Source organism: Blennius ocellaris (assembly GCF_963422515.1).
Source record: "Blennius ocellaris genome assembly, chromosome: 1".
Taxonomy (NCBI): domain Eukaryota; kingdom Metazoa; phylum Chordata; class Actinopteri; order Blenniiformes; family Blenniidae; genus Blennius; species Blennius ocellaris.
The window spans coordinates 15,350,600-15,365,050 of NC_137650.1; the positions used below are offsets into that span (position 1 = coordinate 15,350,600).

At 42.3% G+C, this 14,451-nt stretch overlaps 1 protein-coding gene across 1 annotated transcript; it reads right to left on the reverse strand.

Annotated features, from left to right (window-relative positions):
• Window positions 1–357: 357 nt before the first annotated feature.
• On the reverse strand, window positions 358–5,308 carry snrpa1 (small nuclear ribonucleoprotein polypeptide A'). Its single transcript, XM_080495192.1, has 9 exons — window positions 5,138–5,308; window positions 3,591–3,738; window positions 3,166–3,244; window positions 3,024–3,070; window positions 2,834–2,936; window positions 2,554–2,633; window positions 1,785–1,857; window positions 807–900; window positions 358–622 (listed from the first exon to the last, which is right to left on the reverse strand). Exons 1-9 carry the CDS (start codon window positions 5,217–5,219, stop codon window positions 447–449), a joined length of 882 nt encoding a protein of 293 aa, XP_080351318.1. The 5' UTR covers window positions 5,220–5,308; the 3' UTR covers window positions 358–446.
• Window positions 5,309–14,451: the final 9,143 nt, after the last annotated feature.

The window sequence follows — 14,451 nt, forward strand, 5'->3', positions numbered from 1 at the left end:
GGTACAATTGTTCAACGCACTCATATTGCTCATATTTCACTTAAATTTTTAAATTTCTTCCAACTACAACTACTTTTTTGCTCAGTTGACATACAAACTTGCACATTATTTTTCTACTTCCTGCCTATAGAATTAAAAAAAAAGATTGTTTATCAGTGATCTTCTCAATTATGCCGATACAGCTCAAGATTAGGGAAAGTATCAGTAACAACCAACTTTCTCTGGTTGAAATCCTCCTGATGCCATCAAGTTTGATACGTGTACAACATTAAAGCTAGAAATTGGAACTTAAACTGATAAAGAAAAGCGTAAAAAGTCACAACAGTATAAGAAAATCAGTTTAATATCCATCACTTTACAGAGTTAAAAAACAAAGGAGAAGAAATCAGATCAATACGTGTTGAACACAAATCTACAAGCATCAAGAAGCTGCCTTTGGCATTAACTCAGGATCCATTAACAGGTGGCTCTTCTTCCATATTGTCATCATCCTCTGCTTGATCCTCTTGGATCATCTCTTCCCCAGAGCCTCCGTCCATGTGCGCCTCTGTCTGTGGAGCCTCCTCTTCCTCCTCCTCCTCCTCTCCCTCCTCTTCCTCCTCCTCCTCCTCCTCCTCGGCACCTGGATGGACGTTGATGTCAGAATATGAGATCAGCTATGCCTCCACTTGGACTCCTTTAATACGCATTTAAACAATCCAACTTTTGCCGCTACTGTGGCTAAAAAGTGCTGATAGAAGAACAAATGTGGGGACGTTTTCAGCTCCAAGCAGCAGAGATTCCGAGAAACTGGGCTGGGCACTGACCCTGTCGGAGGTCCCGGCCTGGTATCTGCCCCGCCTGCAGCATCCCCTTCAACCTCTCCACCTCCGCCAGGGACGAAGCGTTGGCGATGGCGTTCTGAAACACCAATGCGTCAAAGTCAGCTTGTGCAGTCTGATAAATCCAATTCCACGTCAACCAAGTGTTTTCTCTCGAGATCCATTAAAAAAAAAATAAAAATCTACTGTTACACAGTAATGATTGGGAAAACAGAGTTAAAGCTGGAAAGACTTGTGGTAAAAACCGGAGAAATGGTTCCTTTATATTATAGCTGATTGAATCATTCCAGAACAGAATGTAGTCATCCAGAGATGCGTGACAGCAAGTACAAATGTTGAGTTGAGCGAGAAAATATAAGACCCAATATTATTAAAGTCAAATGAAACCAGTTTGAACACATTCTTCAAAGCTTCCGGCAGCACTCTATGATAAGAACAAGTTTGCTCTATCACACCACGAAAAAAAAATCTAAAATAAACATCACAAGGAGCAATTAAACCAGCAGGACACAACAGAATTCTTGCTACTAATTGAGCCAATAAAAGCAGCATAAGTGTATTAGAAACTACAATTAGAGTTTTATCAAGGGGTCAAACACCTAACCCACAACAATAAGTAGACTACATGCTCCAGGGGGTGCTGCAGAAGCTACTGATGCCAACAGCGTTGATAAGGTGATGTTAAGATTTCTTGAGTTCCAGGAGGAGCCGGAGCATAGACCTATATAACTCAGTTATAGAGAAGTCTATGAGCAGGGGTCAACTTCTATATTTCTGTTCGCCGTGGCTATTTTTTGTGAGTCACAGCACCTCTAAAGGCCTGTCATATATATTACATGCTCTTTGGTCGTGTTCATAGTGACGCGTGGACAGAAATCATCTTGAGAACGGCGGGGAGACGAACGTCATTTTTGGCTCGTGTGGACGAGGCCTGAAACGCGACTGAGAAAGCAGGAAGTGAACCTTGATGGCTTCCACGTCGGCTTGAGACGGTCCCGTCTTCTTCTCAGGCTGCGCGGGAACTCCAGGAGTGAACCTGAAAGGAGGAACACACCTCACTCTGAGCGTCTGTGTGCACGCAGGGGCTTCTCTGGCCTCCAACCAGTGTAGTCACTCTCATGTGTAGTATCTTTTCTTGAGTCAAATACACTGATACATCGTCCAGAGACAGCAGTCCTGAAAGCTTCTGGGTAAGATCTGCCGAGTCAGCAGTGCAGGTTTTCCTTTTAGTTGTGAAATTTAAGTCACCAATTTAGACTGATGGACAAACTATTTGTCTCTATGTGTTTGAATGAGTGTTGAGCAAAGAAAAGAAAAAAAAACTGAATTTTGTTTGAAATCCGGACTTTGCGTTCACGCTGACTTCAAATACTTGAAATGTCAAATGGTGCAACTACAAAAAGATGATAAGCACTCACTTTGTATGCCAATCAAAATAAGATTACTGTAAATGCAAAGTACTCACAGTGGAGTCTGGGATGCAAATATGCATTTGAAATGCTTCTCGTGTTTTTGAGAAACAGTTTTGCATTCAAGTTACTTGAAACCAGGACGAGAAGTTCTCGATCAGTCTAGACCTGACGCCAGATTAAAATTTTTAAAAGGTTTGTAGAGGATTTTGATGCAGTTCGTGCCAATCTTGCAGTACAAAATGATCAATGGCCTTTTGGTTTCTCCAGCCGGGGTCCAGTGCTTCTGAGGAGCTGCTGTCTGACGCGGACATTCGTCTTACGTTTTGGTTCGCCTGGCAATATCCTTTGCAAGCTGAGCCCCCCGTTTGCCCTTGAACATTTTCTCCGCCTCCTGGCGTTCCTATGGCGATATCACACAGTTCCAGTGAGAAACAAAAACGTGGTTAATTGCTGGCCGAGCCGAGCCGGGCCGAGCCGGGCGGCAAAACCAGTGCACAGACATCCACAATACACCACCGCAGCTCTACGGTCCATCTCTCACATCCTGCAGTGACATCATGAAGTCAGATGTACCTTTGACCCCCCAACTCATCTTCTTACCTTCAGTTTTACCTTCTGGAAGTCAAGTACGCGGATCTGTGGCATTTTGCTGATGACGTACAGCCTGTAATGCTTCTTGTTTGTCACAGGATTCCTCAACAGGCTACAAAGTCAGTACAGACATGTCAGATCAGGCCTGCGGACTTGTTCACATTAAAAAAAATAAATAAATCAACATTTGTAGCCATACCTGAGGAGAGTCAGAGTTTTCACTGAGGCCAGAGGGTCCAGGTCGCCCTGCACAGCATCAAACAACACGAGTGCCTTGGTGAACATCCACTCCCAAGTAGCTCCCTTCACAGTAATTCAAATATGAGAGTATTGACACGCACCAGCTCCTGGATGTTGTTGTTGGTGAGGACCAGTTCCGTCAGACTCGGCAGGCAGTGCTCCAGATTCTCACCGACGCGGCTGAAACGACACGTCAGAAGGTTATCAGCATGAAGATCCTCAACTCCCCACCAAAAACTACAGTTGGATCATTTTCATACTGCCTTTGTGTGCTTGCGGTCATATCATTCAAAGCTTTTAAAACCATCTTAACGTGACGACGCTTGTTAATATTTTGTTAACTTCGTTGACAGTAACAAGATTTTGCTGTCTGTGGCGAGACTCGCAGCACGACCGCTGACGATCAGAGGTAAATCCAGCTGAATGCTGCTATCTGGCTTTATTTCATGCGCACAAGACGTGACAAAAAAAACCCCAGGGAGAACATATGTGTCTCACATTGTTCTGCATGACATGCAGAACTCACCAGATTCTGTTGTTGTTCATTAGCAGCGTTTTCAGTCTCCTGAGCAAAGGGAAGCCGTCCAGTTTCCTGATCTCATTGTCAGAGAAATCGATGGTGTCGAACTGGTCCAGAGTTGCTCCCAGATTTTCAAGCACGGGAATTTTATAACCTGTGAGAGAGAATGAGAAAAAGAACAACAACAAAAAAAGATAAAGAGACATTCTACCTTTGGCAACAAAAGTACTGTTTTCGTTGAAGGTATGGATTTGTTGTATTAGTCTTTTCTTAACCAGTTTATTGAGATTCAGTCTCCATGATATTTCCATAAAGTTCATCATCTCTGAAAAGTTGTGAACATTATTTATGGTGGAGTTTGTGTCCCATGAGACCCACCCTGACCTCCTACATCTTATCAAAAGGCTGAAGAAGAGTCATCTCGACCTGCAAAGAACAATGCCATTCTATAGGGGGAGATAAGGATCAATAGCCTTCCATAGGATGGGATAAGGATGAATACCTTTCCATCGGGGGCGACAAGGAGCAATAGATTTCTATAGGAGCGATAAGAATCAATAGATTTCTATAGGAGCAATGAGAATCAATAGATTTCTATGGGAAAAATAAGAATCAGATTCCCCAAGAGGGGGGGGGATGAGGATCAATCGATTTGTAGATCAACAGATTTCTAGAGGGGGAGATGGGATCAATGGGTCAAGCTAAGGATCAATACCTTTCTACAGGACGAAACATGGATAAATACCTTGCTATAGAGGGAGTTCGCTATATTTTGATTCTATGTGGTGCACTGTGCTCATGCTCACTGAAATTACTATCCATCTTTATTGTACTTTAGTCAAATCAAGATACTAATGTTAATAAAACATATGTTACATTAGAGTCACGGGTTATCAGAAGGTTGAAATAAGTAGACCGTAAGAAACTGCATTTCACCGAGGAAGACGCTTAAGTCGCAATTGGTGTGTTGGGATATTTTCATAACAACACTGGCAAATTAAGAATTCAAACACAAAATGTCATTGTGACAGACAAAGCATGTTAAAAATAGGATAAAACAAAGACCGAAGATGTTAAAACAACAGAAATTACTTTTATTAGGTTCGTCTTCCGTTACATTTTCCTATTTTGTCCTATCGTCAATACAGCTGGTGTATTTTAATTCATCCTCATTTGTAATGCTTAAAAAATATATAGGTTTTGAACAGTTTGCAGAGGCCCGCCTAAAGCTAGCAGACCGGTGTTTCGGATTAACTCGTTCGCCTGTTAACTGGTGAACGACTTCCGCGTGCGTCCGTAGTTGCCACTCGTACATAATATGTCAAACACCAGACCCACAAAAAGCACACTTTGTTGTAAATTTAGTTAAAAGGCCTCCGCCCAGACAACTACTGATTTCTGTCTTGTTTTTAACATGTGCCGTGACTGGCAGCAACAACGGACACCAATGAAGTCGGTCACCAGTTAACAGGACAACCAGTTAATCCGAAACACCGGCTAACAGACCGGCTAACATCGATAATATGGAGCCGTGACGGCGTCTTGAGACTGACCTCGTAAGTCCAACTCTCTATCCCGCACAGGGTTGGTGTACTGAGCAGCCTGCTCAATGAGCTCAGCGGAGAGTTTCACCATGTCGACGACAAAAACTACAGTAGTTAAAAAGGTTTTATATGAAGCATGGGCACAAAATCGGCGTCTCGCAGTGTGCAATGCTGCTTCACACTGACTGGGACCGGAAGAGACGCTCATGCCTTCAAATTTATTTTCCATAGCGCCCCTACCGGATGGGGGACGAAATGAGCAGAGAACCCAAACAGCATATCAACAGTTGAAAGCAAGATATGCCGCTGACCTTACCTCTTCACATGCGCACCCATTGTATACGTATATATACTTTTGTATGCTATAACTGTACATTTGTTGCATATATTCATATTTACCAACAAGTGGAAAATCTGTGCATTGCATCACAGGCTTGGAGGCCAACCGACTTATCGTATCGCTTATTGAAGCGAATTTCTCTATTTGGGGCGAAAAACTGTGTGGCCCGTAACGGGGCTCGAACCCACGACCTTGGCCTTATTAGCACAACGCTCTAACCAACTGAGCTAAAAATTCGTTTTTCAGGTTTGGAAAAAAAGTTGTTATTTTCTTTTGTCTTCGGTTTGGAACAGGCATTGTGGGTTGTTTATACTACGAGTTGTAGTTAATTATTTCGTCTAGTTTGGTTTGGTTTGTGAAATATTAGTGTGCAACCATGAGTGAGAAATGTGTTGTGTGGAGTAAGATCCTGTTATGAAGTTCCGGTTACGAGTGTTCATGTCAAAATAAGAGCTTCTGGTGTTCAGATGGCAGAATAGAATTTCGATTCAGAGCAATTCTTCCTCGATGCTCGCCACAGTATTCATACACGATTACTCTGCACACTGCTCTCACAGCTGACAGCGGCTGTGAGAGTAAATGTTTTATTAATGTTTTATTTAGTAAATGTGAAATTGGATAATTTCCCGTCAGTGTGCCGCGGCACAGTGGTTGAAAAACACTGCTCTAGTGCACTTCAGGCACATTTCCAGAAGGGGCCAGGCTTCACCTCTACACACAGAGCTGAATTTTTGGAGGGAAACAAGCAGTAACCTCTTCTTTGGCTTCTTTTGGTGTCTTTAACTCCAGAGAAGCACTTTTATAGAGGAAAAGTAAACAATTCCACATGAGCAAGCATTGGTGACTGCGAAAAGGAAAAAACAACATATTCAAAATAATTTTTTTGTTACCCGAGCTATGTTATGTTTTGGGAGTTGATGTTTTTATGTTTGTTGGTGTATGTTTGACTTTTTATATCACTATTTATATAGGTATAGTATATTTTGTATCACTTTTTATAACAGCTTTATTTTTTGCTATACCTTTACCTGCAGAAACAAAAAGAATATCCTGTGATCAGTCCTGCTTGGTGCTGCTGTTTCCCAGTTATGTGGCATTGCATCATACTATTATTTAAATTCTATAATATTGTGTCGTATGCCACAAACGCCACAGAATTCATTGACTTGATAATTAAATTGAACAGTGGATTGGAGGCAAAGTTAAACATTTCACCAATTCCATCGTCATTTGTTGTGCATAACCAGCTTTTAATGAAAAAGTTCCCAATCTTAACAAATTTTGTTGCATCTGTTTCCAGAGGTTTCCTCTTTTTAATTGTTGCCTTCTCTGCTCCACCTTGCTCTTTCTTTCCATCTTTCAAACCCAGTGACCGGGGGTCCGTTTCACGAAGCAGGTTTAAGAAGCCATGGGCTTAACACCGAGCTCTGAATTGAGTTACACTGAGACAGAAAACGCGGAGTTTTCGGTTTCACGACGCCGGATTTTGATCAGTTTGATGAACTCGGAGTAGTTTCACCTGGAGTCAAGCGCGTGCACCACGACTCTAAAAAGACCGCATCAATGAAGCCCCGATTCAACGAGTCACCATGACAACTGAGACGCGGAGGGCGGAGTTTTTGACGCCAGTGGAGCAGGAAGTATTGATCCGATCATATGGCGAATATGAACATATTTAAAAAAAAAAAATGCAACAGCGCAGCGGCTGCTAAAGAGAGGGAGGCGGCGTGGAAGAAGATTGCTACTCAAGTGAATGCGTAAGTAAACGTCTTTGTCATCACAATATTATTGCAAGGGAATACTGCTTGGATGGTAGCTTATTAATTTATTTCTTTTGGGTGCAATTCCGCGGGGGAGAAGCGCTCTTGGCAGCAGCTGAAAGTGAAATATAAAAACATTGTCCAATCGGGTAAGACCGCTGCTAATTTAATTGTTAATCAATACATTTCTTAACGTAATTTCGATCATGTGTGACATTGTACAGTAAATATCAAGTGGCCATTGGACTGTGCAGGAGATTTATTCCCAACATATCGCTGTTTTCAAACACATAAATGTCTTCTCACCCATATCATGTGCTGTCAAATAATTAAGGCTAAACTAAGACAGACTTTACTCAGCCAACAGAAAGAAGGCAGATGCCTGTAAAACGGGTGGTGGCCCAGCACCTCCACCTTTAACAGAGGCAGAGGAGCCCTAAGCCAGAATGTTTGGAGGCCAGTGGCTGAGGGAATCCCTGGAGGAGCTCCTCTTCAGAGCTCACCCCTCAAGATACCACTTCCTTCATAATATATAATATGCCGAGGCCTATATATCTCTTTAAGCCTCCTTTTGTTCATCTTTATTTCCCCATCATGTCTTTTTTTTGTCACCCAACAGATTGGGATGGTGCTCTCTGCCTGCTGGACCCCCTCATGCCACAACAGACCTTGTAAGTAGGCAACACTCCAAAGATCTTGCAAAATGGTAGTTTAAATATACTGAAACATATTCATCTAGGATGAAGAGTACGAGGAAACCCTGTCTGCTGCCTTTACAGAGGAGGATCCACAAAGGCCTGTAGAGGTATGATAGTTCTCATCCCGTTTACATTTCTGAAACATTGTGGTGGAATAAAGAGTGATATTTTGTCTACACTGAAGTATTGACACATTATCATCCTTTTTAACAGGGCATGGCTGGGCAGCAGCAGGAGGGTCCCTCAACATCCACTGCAAGGACTGACAGTGAGACAGATGTTCAGTAAACACCAGAGGTTCATTCTGTGGAATTCATGTCCAACTGTAATAATTGAATGTCCTCCTTATGTCTTCCCAGTTATCTGTAAAACAGATCTATAGACTCCACCTGCTCCAGAAGATGGAAAAAACTGGAGCACAAGTTAAGGGTGGGTGTACAGTCCCAGGTGAATTATGCTAACTACTAACTACATTAACTAAACTAGCGCTTGTATTTGTAGGAAATAAAAAAGACCAAATGAATTGTGCATCATGTCTTTATTTGGTGGTGGTGGTGGTGATCAGACCCCGAAGTGATGATGGCATATGGTGTCTCTGACAGCTCTGCCATTTATGAGGAAACGCAGCACAACACACAATATCTGCTATGACGTCAGGGCAAGGCTCCGGCTGGTGATGTTGCTAATGTACAGAGCGATTAAACTGTGGATGTACATAATGGTCTCGGCAGTAAAACGGTACCGCTCAAAAAGGAAGGTGTCTGCAAATGCCAGTACATCTATGCGCGGTCTGATGATGCGAATATTATCTGCGAATATTAAATTCTCGGCGAAGTAACGCTGCGCCTTCATCAATCGGATCATTATCAAAAGCACATTCAATATTGAGGGAATAAAGTTGACGTCTAATTTCCCTCGGGAATAAGGCACTGCAGAACTGTTTCACCAAAACTCCCCCGCTGAATGAGGAAATGAAATCCCGTGTCCGTCGGAAAGGGGGCGGAGCCAGAGCAAAACTCCGTGTTCACTGACAAAAACCTGCTCCCGACCAGGTTAGTTCTAGAGCGTCTGTTGCCCCGGTAACTGACCGGGAGTTGACGTTACACCGCTTCGTGAAACAGGCTTGAGTTACCCCGCTTCCTCCGGTTTGAGTTACCTCCCTTTGTGAAACGGAAAATCCCGCATTTCCCTCAACTCGGTGTTCAATAACCTGGGGTAATCCTTAAACCTGCTTCGTGAAACGGACCTCGGGTGGACAGAAGTGTTATGTCCTTTGCCAGTGGCAAAATTTATTTTGGTTGAAGTTGAGAAAGTCATGAGTGAATCAGGCTTTCATTTCTTAAAGACGACCTATGAGGGAGGCGGTGTGGCCTGGAACAGAGGTGTAGCTGGATGTCATCTGCAAATCAATAAAACAGAGTTTATGGCTTTTAAAATGCTGCCGAGTGAGCGGAGGTAAATAATGAGGTATTAAAGCCTGAGGACAGAGCCCTGGGTCACTCCACGACTGACTGGTGAGAGATGGGGTTGATAGTTTCATAACTGAACAAACTGTGTGACACAACTATTCCTGAAACTGCTTCTCTCTTACAGACACAAATAAAAGAGAATAAAACTACCACCTCTGTCAAACCCGACACAATCCAGTTCGTCCTCATGTGTGGTTTCAACCAGCAGTAACGCACCAACCACTGCTCCTGTGCTTGAAACAGGCTAAATCAGGGGTCGGCAACCTTTAACAGTCAAAGAGTCATTTGGACCCGTCTCCTATTGAACATAACACACTCCTCCTCTCCTCCTCCTCCTCTCCTCCTCCTCCTCTCCTCCTCTCATCTTCTCCTCCTCTCAGTGACAGGAGAGGAGGAGACCCAGTGGGAGATGGATGCCGCAGTACCACATTCTTCCACTATTAATGTGTAATGACTTTACATCCCTGCCTCGTTCACAACTCCGCCTACATTTTACCGCACAACACAATTGGGTCTGGCTGCTCTTTACCTTACCTTACCTTACCTTACCTTACCTTACCTTACCTTACCTTACCGCCCCGCTCAGGGACGTACTGCAGTGGGACCGAGGCTCAAGGAGCCGCAGCAGAGGGGCAGTTGCCCCTGGGCTAAATGAAAGAAATACATTTCAGCCATTATTTGTGGTAAAAGACATTTGCTCAGCTGACTTTTATCTAAAAGTTTCTATTGTATTTTATATTAACTTTGTGACCAATCATCTCTCTTATTGTGTTTTGCTTTTTAGCTGATTTTAGATGTATTTGCTGTCATGATCCATTATGTTAAAGGATTCGATGAGGCAGGATTTCCTCTGGCTGAACAGCTCCATATTAGTTGACACGCCCTGTCAGCTTCAGTCATCTTCTATTACACTTGTGGCTTTTTTTCTGATAAGGACGTCCCACTCTCCTCCGTTAACTCTAACCTTTGTGTACGGTTTGACTCCCCCATCTCCTTTGACTCCCACGTGAAACATCTGTGCAAAACATAATTTCACCACCTCAAAAACATTGCAAGCCTCCATCCATCACTCACTCTGCCTGAACATGAAAAGAACAAAAACCTTCAGTACATTCAGAACTACGCTGCCGGACTACTCACAAAAAGGAAGAAAAAAAAAAAAAGACCATTTCCAATCACCAGTCCTGCAATCCCTCCATTGGACCTCATCTCCCCCAGAATACATTACAAGATTGGCCTCCTTCCCCGACTGAATTTTTTTTACAGAACCAGTTAATCTGAGTCTTTCCATCCCAATGGCCGACAGCATTACTTTAATGCATTGTTAAAAAAAGAAAAAGTTTGTCTTTTACACATCCAAGGATAAGACCGATGTACTTTTAGTCCCAGCATATTTTATTTGAGTGTTAAGAAGATGTCTTGTGTTGAGACCAAAAAACAAAACAAAAACCTTCCAGGGATGAAGAGCGTTTGATCAGGGTGGATGATTGATGGCATGTGTTCATTTAGCCAACACCCCATCATTTTAGTAATTATTCAGCTATCCAAACTCTGACGAGCCCGACTGCAGCTGGCTGGATCCGTCTCCTCCCTTACTTTTTTCAATATGAGACAAATATTACACTCATTCAAATTTGAAGGCGGGGTTTTATTAAGTTTTGATATTTCTCTGTATTCATCCAGTGATTTAGAGGTTTGGTATTTTGTCTGTAGGGAAAGGCGAGTCATTTCTATTTTAAATAGACGCCTATCTCAGTTTCGGGGGTAAAAGGTCATTGATAAACCTGGGAGATACATCCACTCCTCAAACCTGTGTTTTTTTGATTGGTTTAATGTGCATTTCCTGGAGGAAATGCATATTACTGATGGAGAAGTTTAGCTGGAATCTAAGATTCTATAAGTTTAGTTTCCAAGACAGTCTACTAAAAGAGATAATAAGCTCAAATGGGATTGAAACTGATTTGTCAGATCAAAGAGGGCTGGTAAACGTTGGCAGCCCTGCTGTGCAGAACAGTGTTAATGGGAAATGGATTGATCTGGCACCATTGTTTAAGATGGAGCATTAAGACTGGTGCATAACAACTCAACTCCGGTAATAAATGCAAATCTGTCCAATATGAGGCCATGCAACTTGGTCAAAGGCCTTATCCAAGGATGAGACTGATGTACCTTTGGTCCCAGCATATTTCCATTTATAAAGTGTTAAGAACACATCTTGTGTTTAAAAAATAAAAACCTGCTATTGATGAAGATTGTTTGATCAGAGTGGATGATTGATGGCAAGAGTTTGTTTAGCTGACATGTCATTATTTTACTAATTATCTTTCTATCAAAACTGCCTGGATTTTTTTGGGGAAAAAAAAACTGCATCGAAGATAGTGTAGCCAAAGCCTTTTTTCGACACCTGCAGGTTCGTAAGGTTGTTCGTTCTAGGTGCAAACAAGCTCCAGCTGATTATATACATAGTTTCTGACACTGCCCTTCTCTGAGTACATTTTGGTCTGAAATGTTTGTGGTGTTATCCAAGGTCACAGGCAAAACTATAGTTCCAACTGCTCTTTTTAGTGTGTCGCCGCCTGTATTTTCTCTCACCAAACCTGGGACCTGATAGCTTCTCATCCCTGCTGGCCAGGAGGTTGATTGTGCTCAGAGGGAAATCTCCACTCCCACCTACACTGGACTAAAGAGGTGCTTTATTTCCTTAAACTGGAAAAGATCAGGTTAACCCTGTCGGGATCTGAGAGGTCCTTTGCAAAAAATTGGAATCCCTATTTTTCACATGTCAAAAGCACAGAATGTCACCTTGATCTTGACTGAGAACCAATCTTGAAAAATCTTGTGGTTTCTTTACTTTTTATTATTGTTAACCGTATTTCTTTTTTTTCTTTTTAAGGAGACGTGTGGTGGGGGAGAAGGGTTCAATTGTTTGTGGTTGTCTTGTTTATGTTGGGTGTAAAAAAGGATCCCCAAAATGTATGTGATGAAACTCGTTTGATGATCCAATTAAAAAGAAAAAAAGTATATCGTGTCGGTTGAAGATGAACGTCAGTGAAGGAGTCCACTTGCGTCTGTGTAGCCACTTCTGTTCTGATACGTTTGTTTGCACACACCGAAAGCTGAACAGTGAAGCCGCTGTGTTAGCCATTCATCACCTTCATACGCAATAGCCATGGCCGCATCCTGCTTGGAGATTACTCCTCAAGCTTGAGTATTTGCAGAAGACTTCTGTGGCGAAGGTGTTGAAAGGAGAGAGCGAGAGATCAAACATAAGCTGTGATGACAAACCAGACAAACCCAGTGGCTGGAAGCCCAGGGCGGAACACCTAACACCGACACTGTTGGCAAAGCAGGACCTCACACACAAATCAAATTTTTCACTGAAGACCTGCCAGAGGGAGGACACAAGCACTTGGTAGAGTCCTGGCACATAAGGACGTTTACTCATTTAACATTTATTTAACGTCAATGAAAAGTAATTACTGTCACTTACAAAGTTGATCTGTTGGCAATTCCGGTACACGTCCAATACCGTGTCAATGCCAAACTTCCATCTGACCTCCCATCCGTTTATATCAGGGGCGTCCAAACACGGTCCTGGAGGGCCCCTGTCCTACATGTTTTAGCTCTCTCCCTGCTTCAGCGTACCTGAATATAATGATGATGTCATCGCCAAGGTTGTGCAAAAGCCCAATAATGAGCCCCTCATTGCAATCAGGTGTGCTGCGACTGGGAGGAGCTAAACCGTGCAGGACGGCGGCCCTCCAGGACTGAGGTTGGACACCCCTGCTTTACATCCTCATCTTCTTTCTGAGCACCGACCTGAGGTGGAGGAGTCAAAGAACCTTGGGTATTAATTAGTATGATAAGCAGGACATCGTCAGTTCAGAGCCGATGTGGAGTTTGCATCTTCTTGTGCATGTGTGGAATTTCTCAGACGTGTTTATTACAGCCTCATGTAAAAAAATATATTTTCATCAAACTTTACTTCGGTAAACTGCATGATTACTGAACCAGTGTCCGGTAAAAGATTCTTACATTTCACAATTCCTGCCACACATTCACCACACATTCCCAAACGTTTTGGCATAAATTCCCCAAAAATGAAATGACTATTGGTTTGATTGAATGAATATAAAAACATAGCTTCAGTAACATTATACATGAAACACACAAACATATTCGAAAAGTTTTCATAGTTAATTCAATGATGAAGCATTCATACATTGAAATAACCAAATTTACCTTGGTTTTATTATTCATTTACAGACTTAATTTGTCCTCTTCATTAGAAATGTGTTGGCATATATCGGAATCATTGATTCATTAATCATTCAATTGTTAAGTTGATGGAAGTGTTATAGGTTGTAGTCACGACAGTCTTTCCAACAATGTGCTACAAAAATGATTATAAATTAATTATTATTGAATCCATGCAATGAATGACTGGGAATTAAAGTAATTTGAAATGAAGATCTTAAAAATCATTCATTCAATTAATTGATTGATGAATTAGACGCAGTACTGGGTGTTTCCCAGTGCACCTGATTAAAAAAAAACAACTTCCTGTAATAGATGCAACAACAGAGTCCCCTGAGAGAATGTGAAGAACTCACTTCCAGAAAGAAACTTCCCACATCCTGTACACAGACTCTAAAAAAGTGAAAGTCAAAGTAAACATCACATTTGAATGAGTTATCAACCCATGAATATTCTGTGAGTCTTTATTGACATAAAACACAGCAGAGTTTCTTAAAGAAGCATTGCAGGATGTAGATCCTGGATGAAGGGAGCTGAGTCACTATAGCTTATTCACCACAAGCCCAACAGTCTCTCGCCTCCTTGAAGCAACACGCATGGTGTTTACATGTGAACAAAGTTGCACATTGTGCTCGCCCTCTAAAGCGATGGGCGTGGATGAGTCCTGAAAACTGACATCTTATAAAATGACACTCGTCAATCATTTGATACAAACATGGTCATGTTCCTGGTTTGGTCTCATTAATCATGTCCTCATGCTGATTGGGCAACTCATTGGGTAACCTCCACTGCTCCGCAA